This window comes from Artemia sp. Qi Xiang Cuo, chromosome 16 (genome assembly GCF_049724085.1).
Source record: "Artemia sp. Qi Xiang Cuo chromosome 16, ASM4972408v1, whole genome shotgun sequence".
NCBI lineage: Eukaryota > Metazoa > Arthropoda > Branchiopoda > Anostraca > Artemiidae > Artemia > Artemia sp. Qi Xiang Cuo.
Window position 1 is genome coordinate 48460928 of NC_142809.1, and position 22567 is coordinate 48483494.

Sequence of the window (22567 nt, forward strand, 5' to 3'; positions counted from 1 at the left end):
GGCCAAGGGACAGAAAGTTTCCTATACAGGGGTTTCGGACAAGGCGGTTCTAATGGTGTACTTTTTGTTTTGATCTGATTCCTCTGTTAGGAACTATGGGTTTTTATATTTCTTAACATTGGACGTGATCGTCTCTTACTAGGTTGCTAGCTACCGCTTCAACCCGGAAACAGGAAAATATTACAAACAGGAAAAAGCCTACGGCTTTTTCTTCTTTGAAATAGTAAGAGACGAACCTCAAACGATCAAGTAGCTAACTAAGTCCAATGCATGCAATAACTTTTTATTCCAATGATCGTCTTTTAAGCCAAAAATTTTTGAACTAGGATGATATAAAATTAATGGCATTTAAATGGTGTAGCGAGTCAACTGAAGCCAAAGAAAAACCAAACTAATTTTTTAATTTTCAGGTTTTTTCTGGTTTGAATTAAAAAATGGAAATTATTGTTCAGACACCGTAAATATTTTTGGACTTTGCAGCTAAATAAAATTATTTTGTTTAAAATTTTCAGGAATTATTCTAGTTTCAGTTTACAAATAAGTTTTTTAAGGAACCGAGCAGCTAACTAAGTCTAATATATACAATGGTTTGTTCTTCGAATGATCTCTTTTAATTAGGTTCCTAGCTACCGCTGCAAACCGGAACTATTAAAAAAATATTTTATCTTTAATTACAGAAGGAACTAGATGTAGCGAGTTTTACTATTGAGACGAGTCACTCTTACTATACAACATACAGTTCGTTATAACGAACTGTTTGCTTTGATGTATCTATTTGTATCAAAATTTAGTTCTTTAGAGTTTCGGTTACTATTGATACAAGTACCTATTATTACTACAGAGTTCATTACTATTAACTGTTTGATTGCTTCAAAACTCAAATATCTTTGAAAAGACTGCAGTATGAAAATACATCAAAATTGCAGTTTTTTGACAAAATTTATTCTACTTTAGAAAGTATTTTATTTTTAATTAAAAAAGTGACTAGATGTAGCAATTTCCTTTAAAATGAGCTATTTATTATACAGCTCTCTATGATTTTCCATTGCCCAGCTAGCTGAGGAGGAAGAAAAAGCAGAAAGAAAAAAATATCCCGTTTGTGGAGAATAACGTGGTTAAAGTCAATTTTCTTGAATTTCAAACCAATATATTTTCTTTGTTATTCAAGCCAAAGGGCGGTAAGTTTCCTTTATAGGGGTTTTGGACAAGGCGGTTCTAATGGTGTACTTTTTGTTTTGATCTGACTCTTTTTTTAAGAGTTAGGGGTTTTTATATTTCATAGCATTGGACATGATCGTCCCTTACTAGGTTGCTAGCTACCGCTGCAACCCGGATTCCAATGATCGTCTTTTAATGGACAATTTTAATATATTGACATTAAATATAAAAAATTACAAACAGGAAAAAACCTACGGCTTTTTCTTAGTTTGAATAGTAGGAGACGAATTTCATGGAATCAATATGTGCCATGGCTTGTTCTTTACTAGGTTTCAGCCATCTCTACAGCCATTACACTGATGAAACTTACATAATCCCCATTTATAATTAGCCAGCCCGATTCCTTATATAATTTGTTTAGTGTTAAGAAATTTATTATCATATCTTATATGTAACATATTTTTGATAGGTTTCCAATAGTACAATGAGTATGTGACAAGCATACCCGCTTGTCACGCGGGTTACCGGGGTATGAACCACAGTGTTCAGTTTCTTTGGACTTGAGTTCGTTTTTTAACTATAAATACAAACAGGAAAAAGCCTACGGCTTTTTCTTCTTTTAAATAGTAAGGATAAAACTCAAACAATCAAGTAGCTAACTAAGTCCAATGTATGGAATGGTTTGTTATTTCAGTGATCGTCTTTTAATGTAAATAAAAATATAAATACTGTAATCTTAACTAAAGTGAAGTTGCGTATGCAAGTTAGTATAGGGAAGAGTTTGATCTTTATTATATTTGATTGCTTCAAAATTCAAATATCTTTGAAAAGACTGCAGTATGAAAATACATAGAAAATGCAATTTTTTGACAAAATTGATTCTACTTTAAAAAGTATTTTATTTTTAATTACAAAAGTGACTAGATGTTGCAATTTCCTTTAAAATGAGCTATTATACAGCTCTCTATGATTTTCCAGTGCCCAGCTAGTTGAGGAGAAAAATCAAGCGGAAAGAAAAAAATATCCCGTTTGTGGAGAATTTTCTTCTTAAAGAAATTTTCTTCTCTTCAGAAAGTCAATTTTCTTGATTTTCAAGCCAATATATTTTCTTTGTTATTCAAGCCAAAGAGTGATTAGTTTCCTTAATAGGGGTTTTGTACAAGGTGGTTCTAATGGTGTAATTTTTGTTTTGATCTGACTCTTTTCTCAGGAGTTAGGGGTTCTTAAATATCTTAACATTGGACTTGATCGTCTCTTACTAGGTTGCTAGCTAACGCTGCAACCCGGATCACTGTGAATATATGGAGGAAAAATTGTCCTTTACTTAGTTTCAGCTTAAATTCTATGATCGAGCCTTTATGTAATTTGTTTGGCTGTCTCAATTTTTGCATGTCTATAATCTTCATCATTGTGATAACACATCTTGCTGTTTTGTTTTGCTCTCTCAATTATTACTTCTCGATACGCCTGGTCGGTTGAATACCTTTGTTTTGCTCTCTCAATTATTACTTCTCGATACGCCTGGTCGGTTGAATACCTTTGTTTTTTTCTTTTCAAGATACTATCTCTGTTGTTTGTGTAGTACTGTTTTTTCAACTTGCGTGCAGCTTGCTTGATTGAAACCATTATGTAATTATGAATGAGAACATTTACAGTTCTGACGCTTCTTATATAGTAATTACGACGTCACGGCGTAATGATTTTATTGACGTCATAGCGCAATGATATTATTTCATGACGTCTTCAGAAACAACAATATAATTTCGTGTTTTTCAATTCACGTCATAGCTCTAATATAAAACTATGATGACATTAATTATTTATCTAGTAGGGTTTCAGACAAGGTAATTCTAATGATGTACTTTTGTTTTGATCTGACTCTATTTTTAGGAGTTTTGTTATATTTGTTAGCATTGGACTGATCGTCTCTTACTAGGTTGCTAGCTACTGCTGCAACCCAAATTCACATATATATTTATTTATGAGAGGCAGCCTGGCCGAGTGGTCCAAGGCACTGGTGTTAGCCACCAGTCTCTTCGGAGGCGTGGGTTCAAATCTTACCGCTGGTATACGATTATGTTTGAAAGACTGCAGTGGGAAAAGACATCGAAAATGCAGTTTTTGGTGGAAAAATTTATTCCCTTTTAGAAATAATCTATTTTAGTTACAAAAGGTTATTAACCTTATTAATTTCCTTTAAAATGAGCTATTGAACAACCCTCTACGATGTTCCAGTGCCAAGCTATCTCTGGATACAAAAAAAAGAAAAGAGAAAAAAATATCCCGTTTGGGGAGAATAACGTGGTTAAAGTCAATTTTCTTGATTTTCAAGCCAATATATTTCCCTTGCTGTTCAAGCCAAGGGACAGAAAGTTTCCTATACATGGGTTTCGGACAAGGTGGTTCTAATGGTGTACTTTTTGTTTTGATCTGACACCTTTTTAGGAACTATGGGGTTTTATGTTTCTTAACATTGGACGTGATCGTCTCTTACTAGGTTGCTAGCTACCGCTGCAACCCGGATAATCAAGCTTAATATAATAAGTTTAATATAAATTAATATAGGCAAGAGGTTGTTCTTTGTTATAAATTACTGTATTACAAACAGGAAAAAGCCTATGGCTTTTTCTTAATTAGAATAGGACCACCTGGCTACAATCTACGATTATGACATCATTGATGAATATTTAATATTAATTATAATCTTATATTAGTTACTATGGGCTGAAAGTTTGTTCTTAATAGTAAAAATAAGCCATTGAACAGCTCTCTATGATGTTCCAGTGCCAAGCTATCTCTGGAAAAGAAGAAGAAAGAAAAAAATATCCTGTTTGTGGAGAATAACGTGGTTAAAGTCAATTTTCTTTATTTTCAAGCCAATATATTTTCTTTGTTATTCAAGCCAAAGAGCAGTAAGTTTCCTTTGTAGGGGTTTCGGACAAGGTGGTTCTAATGGTGTACTTTTTGTTTTGATCTGACTCTTTTTTTAGGAGTTAGGGGTTTTTATATTTCTGAACATTGGACGTGATTGTCTCTTACTAGGTTGCTAGCTACCGCTGCAACCCGGATTCTCAATTTACGAAGATCAGCCTGCATTTTTGCCATCTTCTTGTATTTCTGAATGTAATTTTTCCCTTTGTCCTTATGTGTTCTACGGTACAACCTCGCAGAGAATTTAATTTTTTCATTATAGCTTTTGTCACCTCAGTATCTACCCATTATTCTGGTAGCAACTTTTTTCTTATGTTTGTTTCGGTAATCTATATTGTTATCATACAGTTCCTTGATCTTTTGTTTGGCTTTCTCAATTGTTGCATGTCTATAAACTTCATCATTATAATAACCCTGTTTGTCACTATCAATTTTCGCTTGTCTATAAACTACATCTTTATAATAACGCTGTTTGTCACTATCAATTTTCGTATCTCGGTACGCCTGGTCGGTTGAATACCTTTGCTTTTCTCTTTTCAAGATGCTATTTCTGTTTTTTTGGTAGTACTGTTTTTTTAACTTGCGTGTAGCTTGCTTGATTGAAACCATTATGTAACCGTTAGTTGAATGTTTATGTCACGTATCAAGTATCAAGAACCTAACAAAAAATTAAACTAAATTTTAAATTTTTAGGTATTTTTTAGTCTAAATTACAAGATTAAAACTATTGTTCAGACACCATAAATATTTTTGCAGTTTATAACTTTAGCAATTCTGAACTAAAAACGAAAATAAAAAAAATTAATTTTTTCAATTTTTACGTCACGTCACTCATTAAGTCATATATGGTTATTAGTAAAAAATAGGTTTTAGATATTACATCATTTCACTTATTACGTCATATATGGTTATTAGTAGATAATCGGTAAAATATTCGTTCTTTATTATAATAATAGAGTTCGTTCTTTATTATAATAAAAAATTAACTTTTCCGTAAAAAATAATTAATTTAAAAGAAAATTAAGTAAAAATAGCACTAGATCTAGAGATTTCCTTTAAAATGAGCCATTGAACAACTCTCTAAAATGTCCCAGTGCCAAGCCATCTGTGGAAAAGAAGAAGAAGAAGAAAGAGAGAAAAAATATCCCGTTTGTGGGATATTTTTCTTGGCCGAGTGGTCCAAGGTGCTGGTGTTAGTCACTAGTATCTTCGGAAATGTGGGTTCAAATCCTACCACTGGTATACGATTATGACGTCATTGATCAATCTTTAATATGAAATATGCGATTTTTCGTAAAAAACTGATTCTATTTTGAAAATACATTGTTTTAAGTACAAAATGTTTTTAACCCAATTAATTTCCTTTAAAATGAGCCATTGAACAACTCTCTACGATGTTCCAGTTCCAAGCTATCTGTGGAAAAGAAGAAGAAAGAAAAAAATATCCCCTTTGTGGAGAATAACGTGGTAAAAGTCAATTTTCTTGATTTTCAAGCCAATATATATTCTTTGTTATTCAAGCCAAAGGGCGGTAAGTTTTCCTTATAGGAATTTTGGACAAGGCGATACTAATGGTGTACTTTTTGTTTTGATCTGACTCTTTTTTTAGGAGTTATGGGTTTTTATATTTCTTAACATTGGACGTGATCGTCTCTTACTAGGTTGCTAGCTACCGCTGCAACCCGGACTCCGGGTTACAGCTGCCGCTGCAACCCGGTTACTTCTGCAATCTGGATAGCTTGCAGCTACTCCTGGAACCACCATATATCAGTTACTATGGGCGAGAGATCGTTCTTTACTGTAAAACCACAAAATATCAGTTAGTATGGAAGAGAGATCGTTCTTTACTGTAAAAATTGAACAACTCTCTACGATGTTCCAGTGCCAAGCTATCTGTGAAATTACTAACCTTTGTAATTCTTTATTATAATTTTCAAAATTAACTGTGGAACAGTTTACAGATGTAATGAGAAATCAGGACCGGCAACTGTGGAACAGTTTACAGATGTAATTAGAAATCTTATACATCACTGTGAATTTATGGAGGCATAATTGTCCTTTATTTAGTTTCAGCTTAAATTTGATGATCGAGCCTTTATGTATTTCATGATGACGTCATGGCACAATGATATTATTTCTTGACGTCTTCGGAAACCACAACATAATATCGTGTTTTTCTATTCACGTCATAGCTCTAATATAAAGCTATGACGACATTCATTATTTATCTAGTAGGGTTTCAGACAAGGTAATTCTAATGATGTACTTTTGTTTTGATTTGACTCTATTTTTAGGAGTTTGGTTATATTTCTTAGCATTGGACTGATCGTCTCTTACTAGATTTCTAGCTATTGCCGCAACCCAGATTCACATATATATTTATTTATGAGAGGCAACCTGACCGAGTGGTCCAAGGCACTGGTGTTAGCCACCAGTCTCTTCTGAGGCGTGGGAGCCACCAGACGTGATGACGTCATGGCACAATGATATTATTTCATGACGTTTTCAGAAACCACAACATAATATCGTGTTTTTCTATTCACGTCATAGCTCTAATATAAGGAAAAGACGACATTCATTATTTATCTAGTAGGGTTTCAGACAAGGTAATTTTAATGATGTACTTTTGTTTTGATCTGACTCTATTTTTAGGAGTTTTGTTATATTTCTTAGCATTGGACTGATCGTCTCTTACTAGGTTGCTAGCTACTGCTGCAACCCAAATTCACATATATATGTATTTATGAGAGGCAGCCTGGCCGAGTGGTCCAAGGCACTGGTGTTAGCCACTAGTCTCTTCGGAGGTGTGGGTTCAAATCTTACCGCTGGTATACGATTATGTTTGAAATACTGCAGTGTGAAAAGACATCAAAAATGCAGTTCTTGGTGGAAAAATTTATTCTCTTTTAGAAATAATTTATTTTAGTTACAAAAGGTTTTTAACCCAATTAATTTCCTTTAAAATGAGCTATTGAACAACTCTCTACGATGTTCCAGTGCCAAGCTATCTCTGGATACAAAAGAAAAAAGAAAAAAAGAAAAAAAATATCCCGTTTTAGGCAGAATGTTGTAGTAGCTGCCCCTTTTCTTGATTTTCAAGCCAATATATTCCCCTTGCTCTTCAAGCCAAGGGACAGAAAGGTTCCTATACAGGGGTTTCGGACAAGGCGGTTCTAATGGTGTACTTTTTGTTTTGATCTGACTCCTCTGTTAGGAACTATGGGTTTTTATGTTTCTTAACATTGGACGTGATCGTTTCTTACTAGGTTGCTAGCTACCGCTGCAACCCGGAAACTGGAAAATATTACAAACAGGAAAAAGCCTACGGCTTTTTCTTCTTTGAAATAGTAAGAGACGAACCTCAAACGATCAAGTAGCTAACTAAGTCCAATGCATGCAATAACTTTTTATTCCAATGATCGTCTTTTAAGCCAAAAATTTTTGAACTAAGATGATATAAAATTAATGGCATTTTAAATGGTGTAGCGAGTCAACTGAAGCAAAAAAAAGACCAAACTAATTTTTTAATTTTCAGGTTTTTTCTGGTTTGAATTAAAAAATGGAAATTATTGTTCAGACACCGTAAATATTTTTGGACTTTGCAGCTAAATAAAATTATTTTGTTTAAAATTTTCAGGAATTATTCTAGTTTCAGTTTACAAATAAGTTTTTTTTTTCAGGAACCGAGCAGCTAACTAAGTCTAATATATACAATGGTTTGTTCTTCGAATGATCTCTTTTAATTAGGTTCCTAGCTACCGCTGCAAACCGGAACTATTAAAAAAATATTTTATCTTTAATTACAGAAGGAACTAGATGTAGCGAGTTTTACTATTGAGACGAGTCGCTCTTACTATACAACATACAGCTCGTTATCACGAACTGTTTGCTTTAATGTATCTATTGGTATCAAAATTTCGTTCTTTAGAGTTTCGGTTACTATTGAAACAAGTACCTATTATTACTACAGAGTTCATTACTATTAACTGTTTGATTGCTTCAAAACTCAAATATCTTTGAAAAGACTGCAGTATGAAAATACATCAAAATTGCAATTTTTTGACAAAATTTATTCTACTTTAGAAAGTATTTTATTTTTAATTAAAAAAGTGACTAGATGTACCAATTTTCTTTAAAATGAGCTTTTTCTTATACAGCTCTCTATGATTTTCCATTGTCCAGCTAGCTGAGGAGGAAGAAAAAGCAGAAAGAAAAAAATATCCCGTTTGTGGAGAATAACGTGGTTAAAGTCAATTTTCTTGAATTTCAAACCAATATATTTTCTTTGTTATTCAAGCCAAAGGGCGGTAAGTTTCCTTTATAGGGGTTTTGGACAAGGCGGTTCTAATGGTGTACTTTTTGTTTTGATCTGGCTCTTTTTTTAGGAGTTAGGGGTTTTTATATTTCTTAGCATTGGATGTGATCGTCCTTTACTAGGTTGCTAGCTACCGCTGCAACCCGGATTCCAATGATCGTCTTTTAATGGACAATTTTAATATATTGACATTAAATATAAAAAATTACAAACAGGAAAAAGCCTACGGCTTTTTCTTAGTTTGAATAGTAAGAGACGAATTTCATGGAATCAATATGTTTCATGGCTTGTTCTTTACTAGGTTTCAGCCATCTCTACAGCCATTACACTGATGAAACTTACATAATCCCCATTTATAATTAGCCAGCCCAATTCCTTATATAATTTGTTTAGTGTTAATAAATTTATTATCATATCTTATATGTAACATATTTTTGATAGGTTTCCAATAGTACAATGAGTATGTGACAAGCATACCCGCTTGTCACGCGGATTACCGGGGTTAGATTCTCCGTCAGAGGTAATTTTTCATGTCTTGACTTAAAATATAAATGTACAAGCCTATGTTGTAGTTAAGTTGCCTATGTAAGATAGTATAAGAGGTCGTTCCTTATTATAATAAAAAATAATTAATTAAAAAAATTAAGTACAAATAGCACTAGATCTAGAGATTTCCTTTAAAATGAGTCATTGAACAACTGTCTACGATGTTCCAGTGCCAAGCTATCTATGGAATATTAAGTTTAAATACAACTTTACCACGAACTGTTTGATTGCTTCAATAATCAAATATCTTTGAAAAGACATCAAAAATACAGTAGTGGAAAAATTTATCCTGTTTTGAAAATAATTTGTTTTAGTTACAAAATGTTTTTAACCCAATTAATTTCCTTTAAAATAAGTCATTGAACAGCTCTCTACGATGTTCCAGTGCCAAGCTATCTGTGGAAAAGAAGAAGAAAGAAAAAATATCCTGTTTGTGGAGAATAACGTGAATAAAGTGAATTTTCTTGATTTTCAAGCCAATATATTTTCTTTGTTATTCAAGCCAAAGGGCGGTAAGTTTCCTTTATAGGGGTTTCGGACAAGGCAGTTCTAATTGTGTACTTTTTGTTTTGATCTGACTCTTTTTTTAGGAGTTAGGGGTTTTTATATTTCTTAACATTGGATGTGATCGTCCTTTACTAGGTTGCTAGCTACCGCTGCAACCCGGATTCCAATGATCGTCTTTTAATGGACAATTTTAATATATTGACATTAAATATAAAAAATTACAAACAGGAAAAAGCCTACGGCTTTTTCTTAGTTTGAATAGTAAGAGACGAATTTCATGGAATCAATATGTTTCATGGCTTGTTCTTTACTAGGTTTCAGCCATCTCTACAGCCATTACACTGATGAAACTTACATAATCCCCATTTATAATTAGCCAGCCCAATTCCTTATATAATTTGTTTAGTGTTAATAAATTTATTATCATATCTTATATGTAACATATTTTTGATAGGTTTCCAATAGTACAATGAGTATGTGACAAGCATACCCGCTTGTCACGCGGATTACCGGGGTTAGATTCTCCGTCAGAGGTAATTTTTCATGTCTTGACTTAAAATATAAATGTACAAGCCTATGTTGTAGTTAAGTTGCCTATGTAAGATAGTATAAGAGGTCGTTCTTTATTATAATAAAAAATAATTAATTAAAAAAAATTTAAGTACAAATAGCACTAGATCTAGAGATTTCCTTTAAAATGAGTCATTGAACAACTGTCTACGATGTTCCAGTGCCAAGCTATCTATGGAATATTAAGTTTAAATACAACTTTACCACGAACTGTTTGATTGCTTCAATAATCAAATATCTTTGAAAAGACATCAAAAATACAGTAGTGGAAAAATTTATCCTGTTTTGAAAATAATTTGTTTTAGTTACAAAATGTTTTTAACCCAATTAATTTCCTTTAAAATAAGTCATTGAACAGCTCTCTATGATGTTCCAGTGCCAAGCTATCTGTGGAAAAGAAGAAGAAAGAAAAAATATCCTGTTTGTGGAGAATAACGTGAATAAAGTCAATTTTCTTGATTTTCAAGCCATTATATTTTCTTTGTTATTCAAGCAAAAGGGCGGTAAGTTTCCTTTGTAGGGGTTTCGGACAAGGTGGTTCTAATTGTGTACTTTTTGTTTTGATCTGACTCTTTTTCTTAGGAGTTAGGGGTTTTTATATTTCTCAACATTGGACGTCATCGTCTCTTACTAGGCTGCTAGCTACCGCTGCAACCCGGAAAATCAATTCCACCTGCAATGACAGGGGCCTCTCTATTGGTGTTGCAGGGGAAACCATACCGTCTGGAAATCTTTTGGGGGAACAAGGGGTCGAAATTCTATCAGGGAAAATTGGATTTTTGGAGATATCGTATAATCTAATTCTCCTACGCTCTCCGATGATGAACTTTTTGGATCTTTTGGCGTTTTTATTCTTACTGATGTTGGGGATTTCCTCTTGGGAATAACTAGATTTTTCATAGCTAAAAATTCTTCAAAGTTTCCTCGTCACTATCATTTTCAAAATAGTCTTGCTTGAAATTAAAGGGTTTTAGCTCTCCCAATCTTGATTTAGGGGGCACATTTTCTGGATCTGCTGAATCGGTAGACGAGGGACGTGGTACCTATCCTTCTGGATATTTTGCTCTTTTTATTCGGCTAACATATGCCGTGTAAGTTCTTCCGCTATCGGGGTTCACTACTTTAAAAATATGATCGTTATCGTACTTTTTGACTATTCTGTACGGTCCAGAATATTTATTGGTCTATTTAAAGTCTAAATAAAACTTCTATTAATTAGTACTACATTAGATCCTCTTGACGGACATCGATCCTTTATGTAATCAATGTCTTTTCATATTGCAGTCTATTCAAAAATATTTGATTATTACAGCGAATTCGATTTCTTAAAACGAATTCCACTAAGCTTCAACGGTTTAGTTTTCTATTTTAAGGTTTTGAAATTGTTGTAATCCTTTGTCAAAATAAATACAAATATTTTTCTAATTTCTAGTTTTTTCCTCCTTACGCAATTTAATGTCTCTCAGTGCTCTGTCTTTTCAAAGATACTGATTGCTAAAGTAAGTCCAATTTCTAACAACGATTTCTACTAAGCTTCAAAATTTTGGTTTTATTTTGTATGGTTTTGAATTTTTGTAATCCCTTGTTAAAATAAATATAAAAATTTTCGCAATTACCATTTATTGATCTTTACTCAATTAAATGTTGTTTCATACTGCAAACTATTCAAAGATATTTGATTATTACAGCATATCCGATTTCTATCAGCAATTTCTACTAAACTTCAAACTTTTGGTTTTAATTTTCAAAATTTTTGAATTGTTGTAATCCCTTGTTAAAATATCTACAAATGTTTTGCAACTGTCAGTATTTTGCTCCTTACGCAATTAAATATTTTTTCATACTGCATCTATTCAAAGATATTTGATTATTACAGCAGGTCCGATTTCTAACAATGATTTTTACTAAGCTTCAAACTATTGGTTTTATTTTGTAAGGATTTTGAATTGTTGTAATCCCTGTTAAAATGTATACAAACATTTTTGCAATTACAAGTTTGTTTGCTCTTTACGCAATTAAGTTTCTTTTCATACTGCAGTCTATTCAAAGACAATATATATCTGCTTGCACTCGGTACGCAGAAGGCTTCTATATATTGATTCTTTATGCGGATACAATTAGAATAATCATCTATATAGTGATTGCTTTTATTACTTCAGTTACTATGGACTACAGTTCGTTCCTTAATGTAATTCTCGATACACCTGGACGGTTGAATACCTTTGCTTTTGGTTTTTCTTATATTTGATGCGGTAATCTTCATCATTGTGATAACTCTCCTTGAACTTTTGTTTGGCTGTCTAAATTTTTGCATGTCCATAATCTTCATCATTGTGATAACACATCTTGCTGTTTTGTTTTGCTCTCTCAATTATTACTTCTCGATACGCCTGGTCGGTTGAATACCTTTGTTTTGCTCTCTCAATTTTTACTTCTCGATACGCCTGGTCGGTTGAATACCTTTGCTTTTCTCTTTTCAAGATACTATCTCTGTTGTTTGTGTAGTACTGTTTTTTTTTCAAATTGCGTATAGCTTGCTTCGATCTAACCATTATTCTCATCAAGAATGAGAGAATTTACATCTTTGTCGTTCTTAAGTAGTAATTATGACGTCACGGCGTAATGATTTTATTGACTTCATGGCGCAATGATATTATTTCATGACGTCATCAGAAACAACAATATAATTTCGTGTTTTTCTATTCACGTCATAGCTCTAATATAAAGCTATGACGACATTCATTATTTATCTAGTAGGGTTTCAGACAAGGTAGTTCTAATGATGTACTTTTGTTTTGATCTTACTCTATTTTTAGGAGTTTTGGGTTTTTATATTTCTTAGCATGGGACTGATCGTCTCTTACTAGGTTGCTAGCTACTACTGCAACCCAAATTATAAGAGGCACCTGGCCGAGTGGTCCAAGACACTGGTGTTAGCCACAAGTCTCCTCGGAGGCGTGGGTTCAAATCTTACCGCTGGTATACGATTATGTTTGAAAGACTGCAGTGTGAAAAGACATCAAAAATGCAGTTTTTGGTGGAAAAATTTATTCTCTTTTAGAAATAATTTAATTTAGTTACTATAGATTTTTAACCCAATTAATTTCCTTTAAAATGAGCTATTGAACAACCCTCTACGATGTTCCAGTGCCAAGCTATCTGTGGAAAAGAAAAAAGAAAAGAGAAAAAATATCCCGTTTGGGGAGAATAACGTGGTTAAAGTCAATTTTCTTGATTTTCAAGCCAATATATTTCCCTTGCTGTTCAAGCCAAGGGACAGAAAGTTTCCTATACAGGGGTGTTGGACAAGGCGGTTCTAATGGTGTACTTTTTGTTTTGATCTGACTCCTTTGTTAGGAACTATGGGTTTTTATATTTCTTAACATTGGACGTGATCGCCTCTTACTAGGTTGCTAGCTACCGCTGCAACCCGGATTTTATGTCCCGTATCAAGTATCAAGAACCTAACAAAAAATTAAACTAATTTTTAAATTTTCAGGTATTTTTCTAGTCTAAATTAAAAGATTAAAACTATTGTTAAGACACCATAAATATTTTTGCAGTTTATAACTTTAGCGATTCTGAACTAAAAACGAAAATAAAATAGAAATTAATTTTTTCAATTTTTACGTCACGTCGCTCATTAAATCATATATGGTTATAAGTACACAATAGGTTTTAGATATTACGTCATGTCACTTATTACGTCATATTTGGTTATTAGTAGATGGCTATTAGTTATTAGTTCGATGACACAACTTAATACTGAGTTGGGGATGGTTTCCCTGGGTCATTTTGTAGAAATATGAGCTGATTTTCATGGAGGAGTATAGGAACTGTGTCTCCTACAAACTGAATAAAACACTGTTTGTAGGCGAAACAGAACCCAAATTTCCCACAATATAGAATCCGTCATTAATCTCAATAGCTGGGTTTATTTTGGGTTGTTTATTGATTAGTTCAGTTTTTTAGAGGTACAGTTGATTCTTGTAAGGGAGTTGAGATCCACCACCCTCCGGGAAGCTTCCGATAAGGACACGCATGCCTCCGTATCAACTAAATTTTTGTAGTTGTATAATTTTTATTCATACACCACAAGTTCCTAAATTATTATTCCTTCATGACACCGAACTATTAAAAATATTTTTTTTGTGTTTTGAAGGGTATTTTAATCTGTCCGGTTTCTTAACCGTTCTACCTGACTGTTTCGTTACTTTTTCTTCTGTTTCTTGTGTTTTTTTTTCTTTTTAAGTTTTGCTAACGATATAAGATAAAATTTTTTGTATTGTTTTTTCAAAAATTCTTGACCTTTTAATTTTTTTTTTAAGTCGGTTTTGACTTTCCCGTTTCTTTAACCACCTTATGGTCTGACTCGCCGTCAGACTCTTCGGAACTGATTTTCGATAATTCCGCATTAGAACTTTTAGAAGTGGCACTTTACGGTTTTTGAGATTTTTTTAGATATCATTTCAACTTTGTCTTTCTGGTAATTTGCTATACTTGCTTGTATCTTCTGAACGTGTAATGTTACTTTCATGGCATTATTCAACTTTTTTACATTTCCTCTCATGCTGTTTAATTTCTTCTCAGCTAGACAAGGAAGATGGTTTTGAATTTTGCGAAGATGCTTGGCAATAAAAATTCACGAGATACAAAGTTTATAGGAAGTTTCAAGTTATAATAAGGGAACGAATGTTCAATCATCAAAATATTAAAAAAAAATATTTTGGATGGGCAGCTAGCATAATGAGTTGAGTTGGTAAACATAATGACAAGTTAGCGGCCCCTCCACAGGAGTTGGGCCAATTGTGAAATAGCTCTTAGCGCGCATAATCAATACTAGTGTGATATAGTTAAGAAAAGTGTTTTTCGCGTCAATTATGGATTATCTCTGTTGCCATTATTATTATTATTGTAATCATTATGATTATTACTATTATTACGGAGAGTCAATTTAATGATTAACTTTGCCTCTATTGTTGTCTATGTGAAGTGAAGCTTGGGTCATTTACATACATTGTCGTGAACCTAAAATGTAAGTTTAAATAAAACTATTACTTTTCTATTTGTGTTTGTTCTTATTATATGCCTGTATCTCATCCCACAGTAGATAACTAGTTCAATTGTACTCCATAGGCAGCGCTCTCTAAGGAATCTGATTTGGAGATAACCCGAGGAAAAGGGGTTACACTTTTGTAGTTACACATTTTATATTCTCTCTAACATTAAGAGTGGCGTGGTCACCCATTTAACTTACTCCCCATTGCTGTGGCACAGTCCTCGATGGCACAATTGGCAGAATCTTTGGCGTTACAAGTGGCGCGATCGGAAAACTTATAAGGTGCAAGTTCACAGCCTTAAACCCCAACAGCACAGTTGGTGCGATCGGTATACACATGAAAACCCTTAACACTACAGACTAAAATACCTTAAAATTACAATATCTATTTATGATATATACAAAGGAACACTCGGTTTTTTTTCATGCTCATCTGCAACTACCTTTAATATGGGTTTATCCTCGGGTCGTACCTTGTATTCTTCAAACAACAATTCATTTGCGCTTATAAGCTTTAATTCAAAAGTTACATTATCTCTACCATATTAACTGTTTTTTGAATGCATCGAATATGTCAATAACTGGTTGGGAATGGGAAGATTACTCTATGTGGTAGCTTTTGCATATTATTCTAAATGACCTTGTGGCACCTTTTGGGTAATGGAAAGGGATTTTTTATGGTTTTTACAGCGTTAAAGATCAATTGAAAATTTGGCTCATTACAAAATTTTCATTCATGTATTATAATGTCGAAGCTAGGAACCACTGGATCCGAAATTTTCATGTTCTTTGAAGAGATTAAGCGTGATTGTCTTTATGTCTTGATAATCACGTACTGTAGTTTTTATAATACAATTTTTTATTATTGAGTTTACATAGGTTATGTTCAAGCAATTATTTTATAAGGTTTTAAGGAAGTTTCCTTCCCTCAGCAAATTGTACCCTTGGCTTAATAATATGGGAAGAAATCTGAAAGAGCAAATTATGGTGAAACCACTGTCATCATTTATCTGCCAAAATTTTCCACAATGGATTCAGATACCAGAGAGTACTTGGACGATGTGTTTTTTCCCTAAGAAAATCCTAAACGTCAAGTTGACAGGTAACCTCATATACTCAATTGATCCTGATTATTTGCATTGACTAAGACTATAATACAACAGATTCGCCATTGTTTTTACATTTGCCCTATCTTTCAAGGTTTCCTTGGGAAATCTCGTTAGGATATGCAGTGAGGAGTAGTCGAGGTCTTCTATTGTTTCAATCAATAGATCTTCCATTAAATTAATTCATTTATATTTTCCATACCCATTTGCCTTTGCTATGGGGTTTCGATTGATGGGTATATGTTATTTATCTGTCGGTAGCTGGGAGATTTTATGATTGTTTCTTTAAGATAGCATATGAAAGTTATGATTTTATTATTTTTGTGCATCTAACAAATCAATGTTTTCTTTAGTTTGGTTAGTAGTTTACACAATGCAAAATACCTCTCTCGATGTTGCACAGCGCCAGTAGGCTGCTTATATGTCTCTAAAGTCCTGATTTTAATTTTCATGGATGGGATACCTTCGCGGCCTTCATTATAATTTTACTACACAATAACTTTTAATTAGGATATTAGCAATTCAAGGGGAGATTACTTGGTTTGCGTTTGTAATTGAAATTAAGGATAGGATATTAAAACCAGTGGAAAGTAGTCGTTTTGCTTTTATGGACATCTCTTTTTTTGCAATGTCTTTTTACGCCTAATTAATAGTCCGCTTTATTTAGCTTCATATTCTTTGGATTTTGGGTCATATAGGAATTGCTTGTAGTTGCAAATTTCAAGTAACGGATGGTGTACACCCATGTATTAGACTCATTTTGGATTATCTTTCTAATTTATAACAAATTTTTGGACCACGACGCTTATTTAAAAGTAAAAGATTGGTTTAACTTGGGCCCTTGGCGTCAAAGTATTTTATTTTAAGATGTTTTTGCAGTCCCCTTATTTTTAGCTGCAAAAAACCTAGTTGTTTCACGCTCCTCTTTCGGTACCTAGTTCCCACTTTTCCTCTAGCTGGGCCGTATTTGGGGGAATTAGCGAGTCGCAGGCCCGTTTTGTAGGTATGAGGGGGGCGTATTCTTCAATATTATAAATAATGTCCCTACTTTCTGCGAGTGATTGCTTCACCTTTTTCATCGATACCCTTTTTGTGAAAGAGCAAGTTGTTTTTCTTAGGGGTGTTACTTGGTTGGTGAAGTAATGCCAAATAGAACAACAAACACTACTTGTCACCACAGACCCACCATAATTTTCCCATGACGGCGAGGTTTCAAACTTCAATTAAAGTTCACTTTATCTCTAATTAGTCGATTACACTGGTTTGGAGGATATATTAGAATAATTTCAATGTTTTTGCATTGAGAAATGGAGGATGGGGTCAAACTTACTACATGGAAGTATGGCCTGACAATCTGCTCACTTTGCTCAACCCCACTCCTAGCGGAAAAGCAAGCACACTAGCTGCGTTCGAATGAGGGAAAGAAAAATGGTTTCAAGCCTACCGGATAGAGGTCGGTCCTGGTCATTATTAAATAAAAAAAAACAAGTTTTTTAAACTGAAAGTAAGGAGCGACAATAAAATTTAGAACGAACAGAAATTATTCCGTATATGAAAGGGGCTGTCCCCTCCTCAACGCCTCGCTCTTTCCGCTAAAGTTTTTTATTGTTTTAAAAAATAAAGTTGTGAGACAGAGTCAAACTTTAGCGTAAAGAGCGAGGCGTTGAGGAGGGGACAGTCCCTTTCATATAAGGAATAATTTCTGTTCGTTTTAAGTTTTAATGTCGCTCCTTACTTTCAGTTTAAAAAACTTGTTTGTTTTATTTAATTTTTTAAAGTTTTCGAATAAATTCAGGTTTTGATATTTGCTCACCGTACATGAATAATTAAAACAACATTTTCATATTAATTTAGTTTTATTTAGTTAAATGGCTTTCTCGAAACTTGTTTAATTATATTTACGAACGTTTTTATTAGTAATAAATATACGTAACTTACGAATTAACTTACGTAACGAACTTCTATCTTCATATATTTTTAATTTGTTTATTAGGGGTTCGCCCCCTAGTCAATACCTTGCTCTTTAAGCGAAAGTTCGAATTTTGTTCCAATTCTTTAAAAATGACCGCTTAATCACAAAGGCCGTTAATTAGAATAAATAGCTCTTATGAAAGTACTAGAAAATCTTTGGCTTAAAGAGCGAGGTATTGACTACGGGGTGAACCCAATCATATATGTAATATTTTCTGTTCGTTTGAAGTTTCGGTGTTGCTGCTATTGCAGTTGAAATAGTTGTTTTTTTATTTTAAATTTCTGATCTTGCTTTAAATAATGCTGGGAAGTCCGGCGTCCCCTTCCTAGCAATGTCCCGTCCCCCATGAAAACTTCATGGAAAGATCCTCCCCCATAACCCCCGAGCCACCCCCCCCCCCACTACCAGGAAAAATCTCCCCTGAAAACGTCTGTATACTTCTAAATAACCAATACTATATGTTAACATTGGGTAAAGTTCATAACTTTCAGCCCTCCCCCCGGGAATTTCGGGGGATTAAGTCATCCTAAAAGACATACTTATTATATTTTCGAACATGCTGAACAAAATGGCTATCTCAAAATTTTGATCAGGTGACTTTGGGAAAAAAAGAGCATGGGAGGGGGCCTTGATGCCCTTCAATTTTTTTGTTCACTTAAAAAGGGCACTAGAACTTTTAATTTCCATTCCAATGAGCCCTTCCACGATCTTCTAGGATCGCTGGGTCGATGTGATCACCCCTAGGAAAAAACAAACAAACAAACAAATAAAACCGCATCCGTGTTCTTTCTTCTGGCAAAAAATACAAAATTCCACATTTTTGTAGATAAGAGCTTGAAACCTGTACAGTAAGGTTCTCTGATACGCTGAATATGATGGTGTGATTTTCTTTAAGGTTCTATAACTTTTAGAGGGCATTTCCTCCTTTTTTCAAAAATCAGCCAAATTTTCTCAGGTGCCTAACTTTTGGTGGGTACAATTGATGAAACTTATATATTTGAAATTAGCATTAAAATCTGATTCTTTTGATGTATCTATTTGTATCAATATACCGTTTTCTAGAGTTTCGGTTACCATTGAGCCGGGTCGCTCCTTACTTACAGTTCGTTACCACGAACTGTTTGATTTTAGAGTTGGTTCTCCAGTGTCTGTGCTTGGAGCTTTGGACTTGGTGATGACTCCACGAGGAATTCTATTTGGATCATTAGCATTCCAAGAAAAGTTCTTCTCCATTAATATTTGGCAGAAGTCCTATCCATGATAGTAGAAGTTCTTTCTATGGCAACTATGATGATAATTATTGTTCTGTATATTATTGCACTATGTATATCATATATCCAAGATACTATAATTCATAATATGGCCGAAACTACAAAAATGTCTGCCATTTTGACGGCAAGAATCCCCAAATTCCTAACTCTGACAACATGCTGTAAACTTTTTAAATCCGTAGGTGAAAAAAACCATCAAAATAAGAAAGCCATTTAACAATGCAGATAGTATAAGTGGACGAGTGACCTCAGTATAGCCTTCTCGTCTCCTCATTTGCTGTCTTGGTAAATTGTAAGATATTTGTACCATAAGGCCTGAAGCCTCGAAAATCCTAAGCGTCGTGGCCATGAAGAAATTCAAGGCCACCAGTGTTGAGGCGCAGACCTAATACAAGAATAGTTGCTTTCCAGAGTTATCTTTAATCTTGTCAAAAAAGGGCATGACAACATCACCAAGATCAATATTCTCTTTATCTAACAACACAATACTGTGCATTCCAATTGTAATCCAAATGTAATCAAAACCAGTTTGAAAATAATTGCCGGTAAATGCTGTTGTAATTTTATCTTATATATGCAATTGATGACGACACAAAGGCACATAATGCCAGCCGCAAACATTTTGCTTGTCATTTCATCGGAGTCATTCGGTTGATCAGGGGAGTTGTTGGATGTTTCAGCAAGTACTTTGGCTGCTTTTAAAGTCAGAAGGCCCTGACATGGTTGTCTTATAAAAACAGTCTAAATACCACAAGTAGACAATTTGCTGTTGCTATGGCTTTTGCCAGTAATGAGAACAAATAATATTGATGTGTAATCATAGTGCTTCCATATTATGAGCATGACAATGGAAGAACGGCTTTTCTAATTTGTAGGAGGTTGGTCACTCATACTAGTTCCAATTATTTACTAGTTCTCTGCCTCAGTGTTAAGCCATTTTCGTAATAAGTTTCCAAGTTTTGGGTAGCGCCGCTATATTACTCACTGATTAGTTTTTTATTCTGTTTTGATATTGTTTTATACTCGTTGAAAAAAGGGATGAACCCATCCAAAGAGATCTCTATATTAAGCTACTTACCTTGTAAGTTTTCAAATGGAGGGTATGGTCGCTACACTACTCACAGATTTATTTTCCCCTTTTTTGATATTGTATTGTATCTGCTGAAAAAAGGGATCACTCTGTCTCAAGAGATCTCTGTATTAAGGTATTTTCCTTTCTAAGTTTCCAAATTTTAGGTATGGCCGCTACACCACTCACAGATTTTGTTTTGCTTTTTTCATATTGTATTGTATTCGGTGAAAAAAGGGATCACTCCTTCCAAAGAGATAATAATAATTGTAGAATAATTTCATTTGTTCCCTTGATTGTTCCCTTGAGTTTCCTTGTTCCCTTGAGTTCTTCTTGATCTTAAAATTACCATCAAAATCTATCCTAGAATCATAAAGCGTAATTAGAAATCAAAACAAATAGAAACCCCCTATCGTTTTTATTTAAAAAAAATATCCAGAGTATTTTAAATAAATTTCATCACGGCCTATAGAACATTGTCTATTGTCCAATATTAGCTTGATTATAGAGTACACGAAAGTCGTGACCTATCGACAGAGTCGTAATTTCTTTTTATTGCCGACAAAGGGAATTAGAATCTTTGAATCGTCACTTAGCAAATCATAGCGCTATTAATAGAACGATCGTAATTGTTTTCTTTAGAATAAAATTACATGAAAAATGAAGAAAGAATATTGGATGAAATGTCGTAATGTCTTTTAATCTGACAAAAATATGATGTATCTTGCCATTAATGAAGAAGTGTCCACTAGTACAAATAAAACTTTGAAACAAGTATGAATTAATGAAACAATGTTCCATTGTTTAAAGAGATAATTTTTAGTCTTCATGTAGCAGCGACTCACGATAGAGTTAGTGTTGTTGAAGTATCAGCGACTCGCCAAAGACCATTGTTTTGTGTTAGAGACCAAACTTAAACTATGAACTATCAGGTAATGTACGAGCTTTTGCTTAGCACACAGCTGCTCTGAACAAAGTGATATCTTATTCGTGTACTATAGATTTGTACGCGTCAATTCTTACCATTGATCCTTGTTCGAGGCATGTTTTTTAAGTAAGTACGTTTTGGAATTAAAAAATTTCAGGGCTGTATGGAGGATAATCTGGAGTTTCCCATTTAAAAGATTTAATGAGTTTTTGGTTTGATTAGCCACATGTGGGCGGTTATTGTCATGCAGCAAAACGATACCCTTACTCAACTTGCCACGTCTTTTTTCTGAATTGCACGACGCAGATTGTTCAATGTATCACAATGAGATGCTGCATTGATTGTCTAATTACGAGGCAGAAACCCCACTAGCAATACTCCTTTTTTGTCCCAAAAAAACTGTGCACATGATTTTCCGGGCAAAAATTGTTTGCTTAAACTTCACTTTTTTGGGTGATGATGAATGTCGCCATTCCATGGATTGTTGCATTAATTCTGGTCTGACGTAGGCCTCCCCATGTTTCGTCACCAGTAACAATTTGATCTAAAAAACCTTCACCTTCATTGTGGTACCGCTCAAGGAAAGTCAATGCATTGCCTAAACGTTGGGGTTTGTGCAACTCCGTCAACATTTTTGGATCCCAACGTGAACACAATTTTCGGTAATTCAAGTTTTCAGTCACAATGCAATACAAAACACTACGAGAATATTGAGGAAACCAGTCGCACATTGATGAAATTGTAAAGCGTCTGTTTCTGTCTCCCTTTTTCCACTTTCTGGAACAAATCTTCATTAAAGACCAAGGAACGCCCACTCTGTTCTTCATCATGCACATTTGTGCGTCCATCTTTAAAGGCTCTCACCCATTTCCTTACCATTCCATCGCTTATAAGGTTTTGTCCGTAAACTTCACTGATCTCACGATGAATATCGATCAGTTTTACGTCTTTGGCACTAAGAAAACATATAACATATAACAGCCCGTACTTCACAATTGGCGGGACTCACGATTGCTGGAGGCATCTTAAACACTCAGTAAACAACGTATACATTGACGATTCAGACTATTGCGTAGACAAGAGGTGTAGGTAACCAGCGCGCATGCACAGAACGCCAACCTTAGCACTGTGGTGG

At 34.0% G+C, this 22567-nt stretch overlaps 1 protein-coding gene across 1 annotated transcript in view; it reads right to left on the reverse strand.

Annotated features, from left to right (window-relative positions):
* The window catches only part of LOC148943030 (transketolase-like protein 2), a 60904-nt gene that overhangs the window by 37500 nt on the left and 837 nt on the right, over nt 1–22567 (reverse strand). Inside the window, exons 2-3 of the mRNA XM_089102423.1 lie at nt 22153–22387; nt 19654–19820 (exon numbers count right to left, since the gene is read on the reverse strand). Of these exons, the coding sequence (XP_088958549.1) occupies nt 19654–19820; nt 22153–22387 (402 nt within the window). The remainder of the gene's footprint in view (nt 1–19653; nt 19821–22152; nt 22388–22567) is intronic.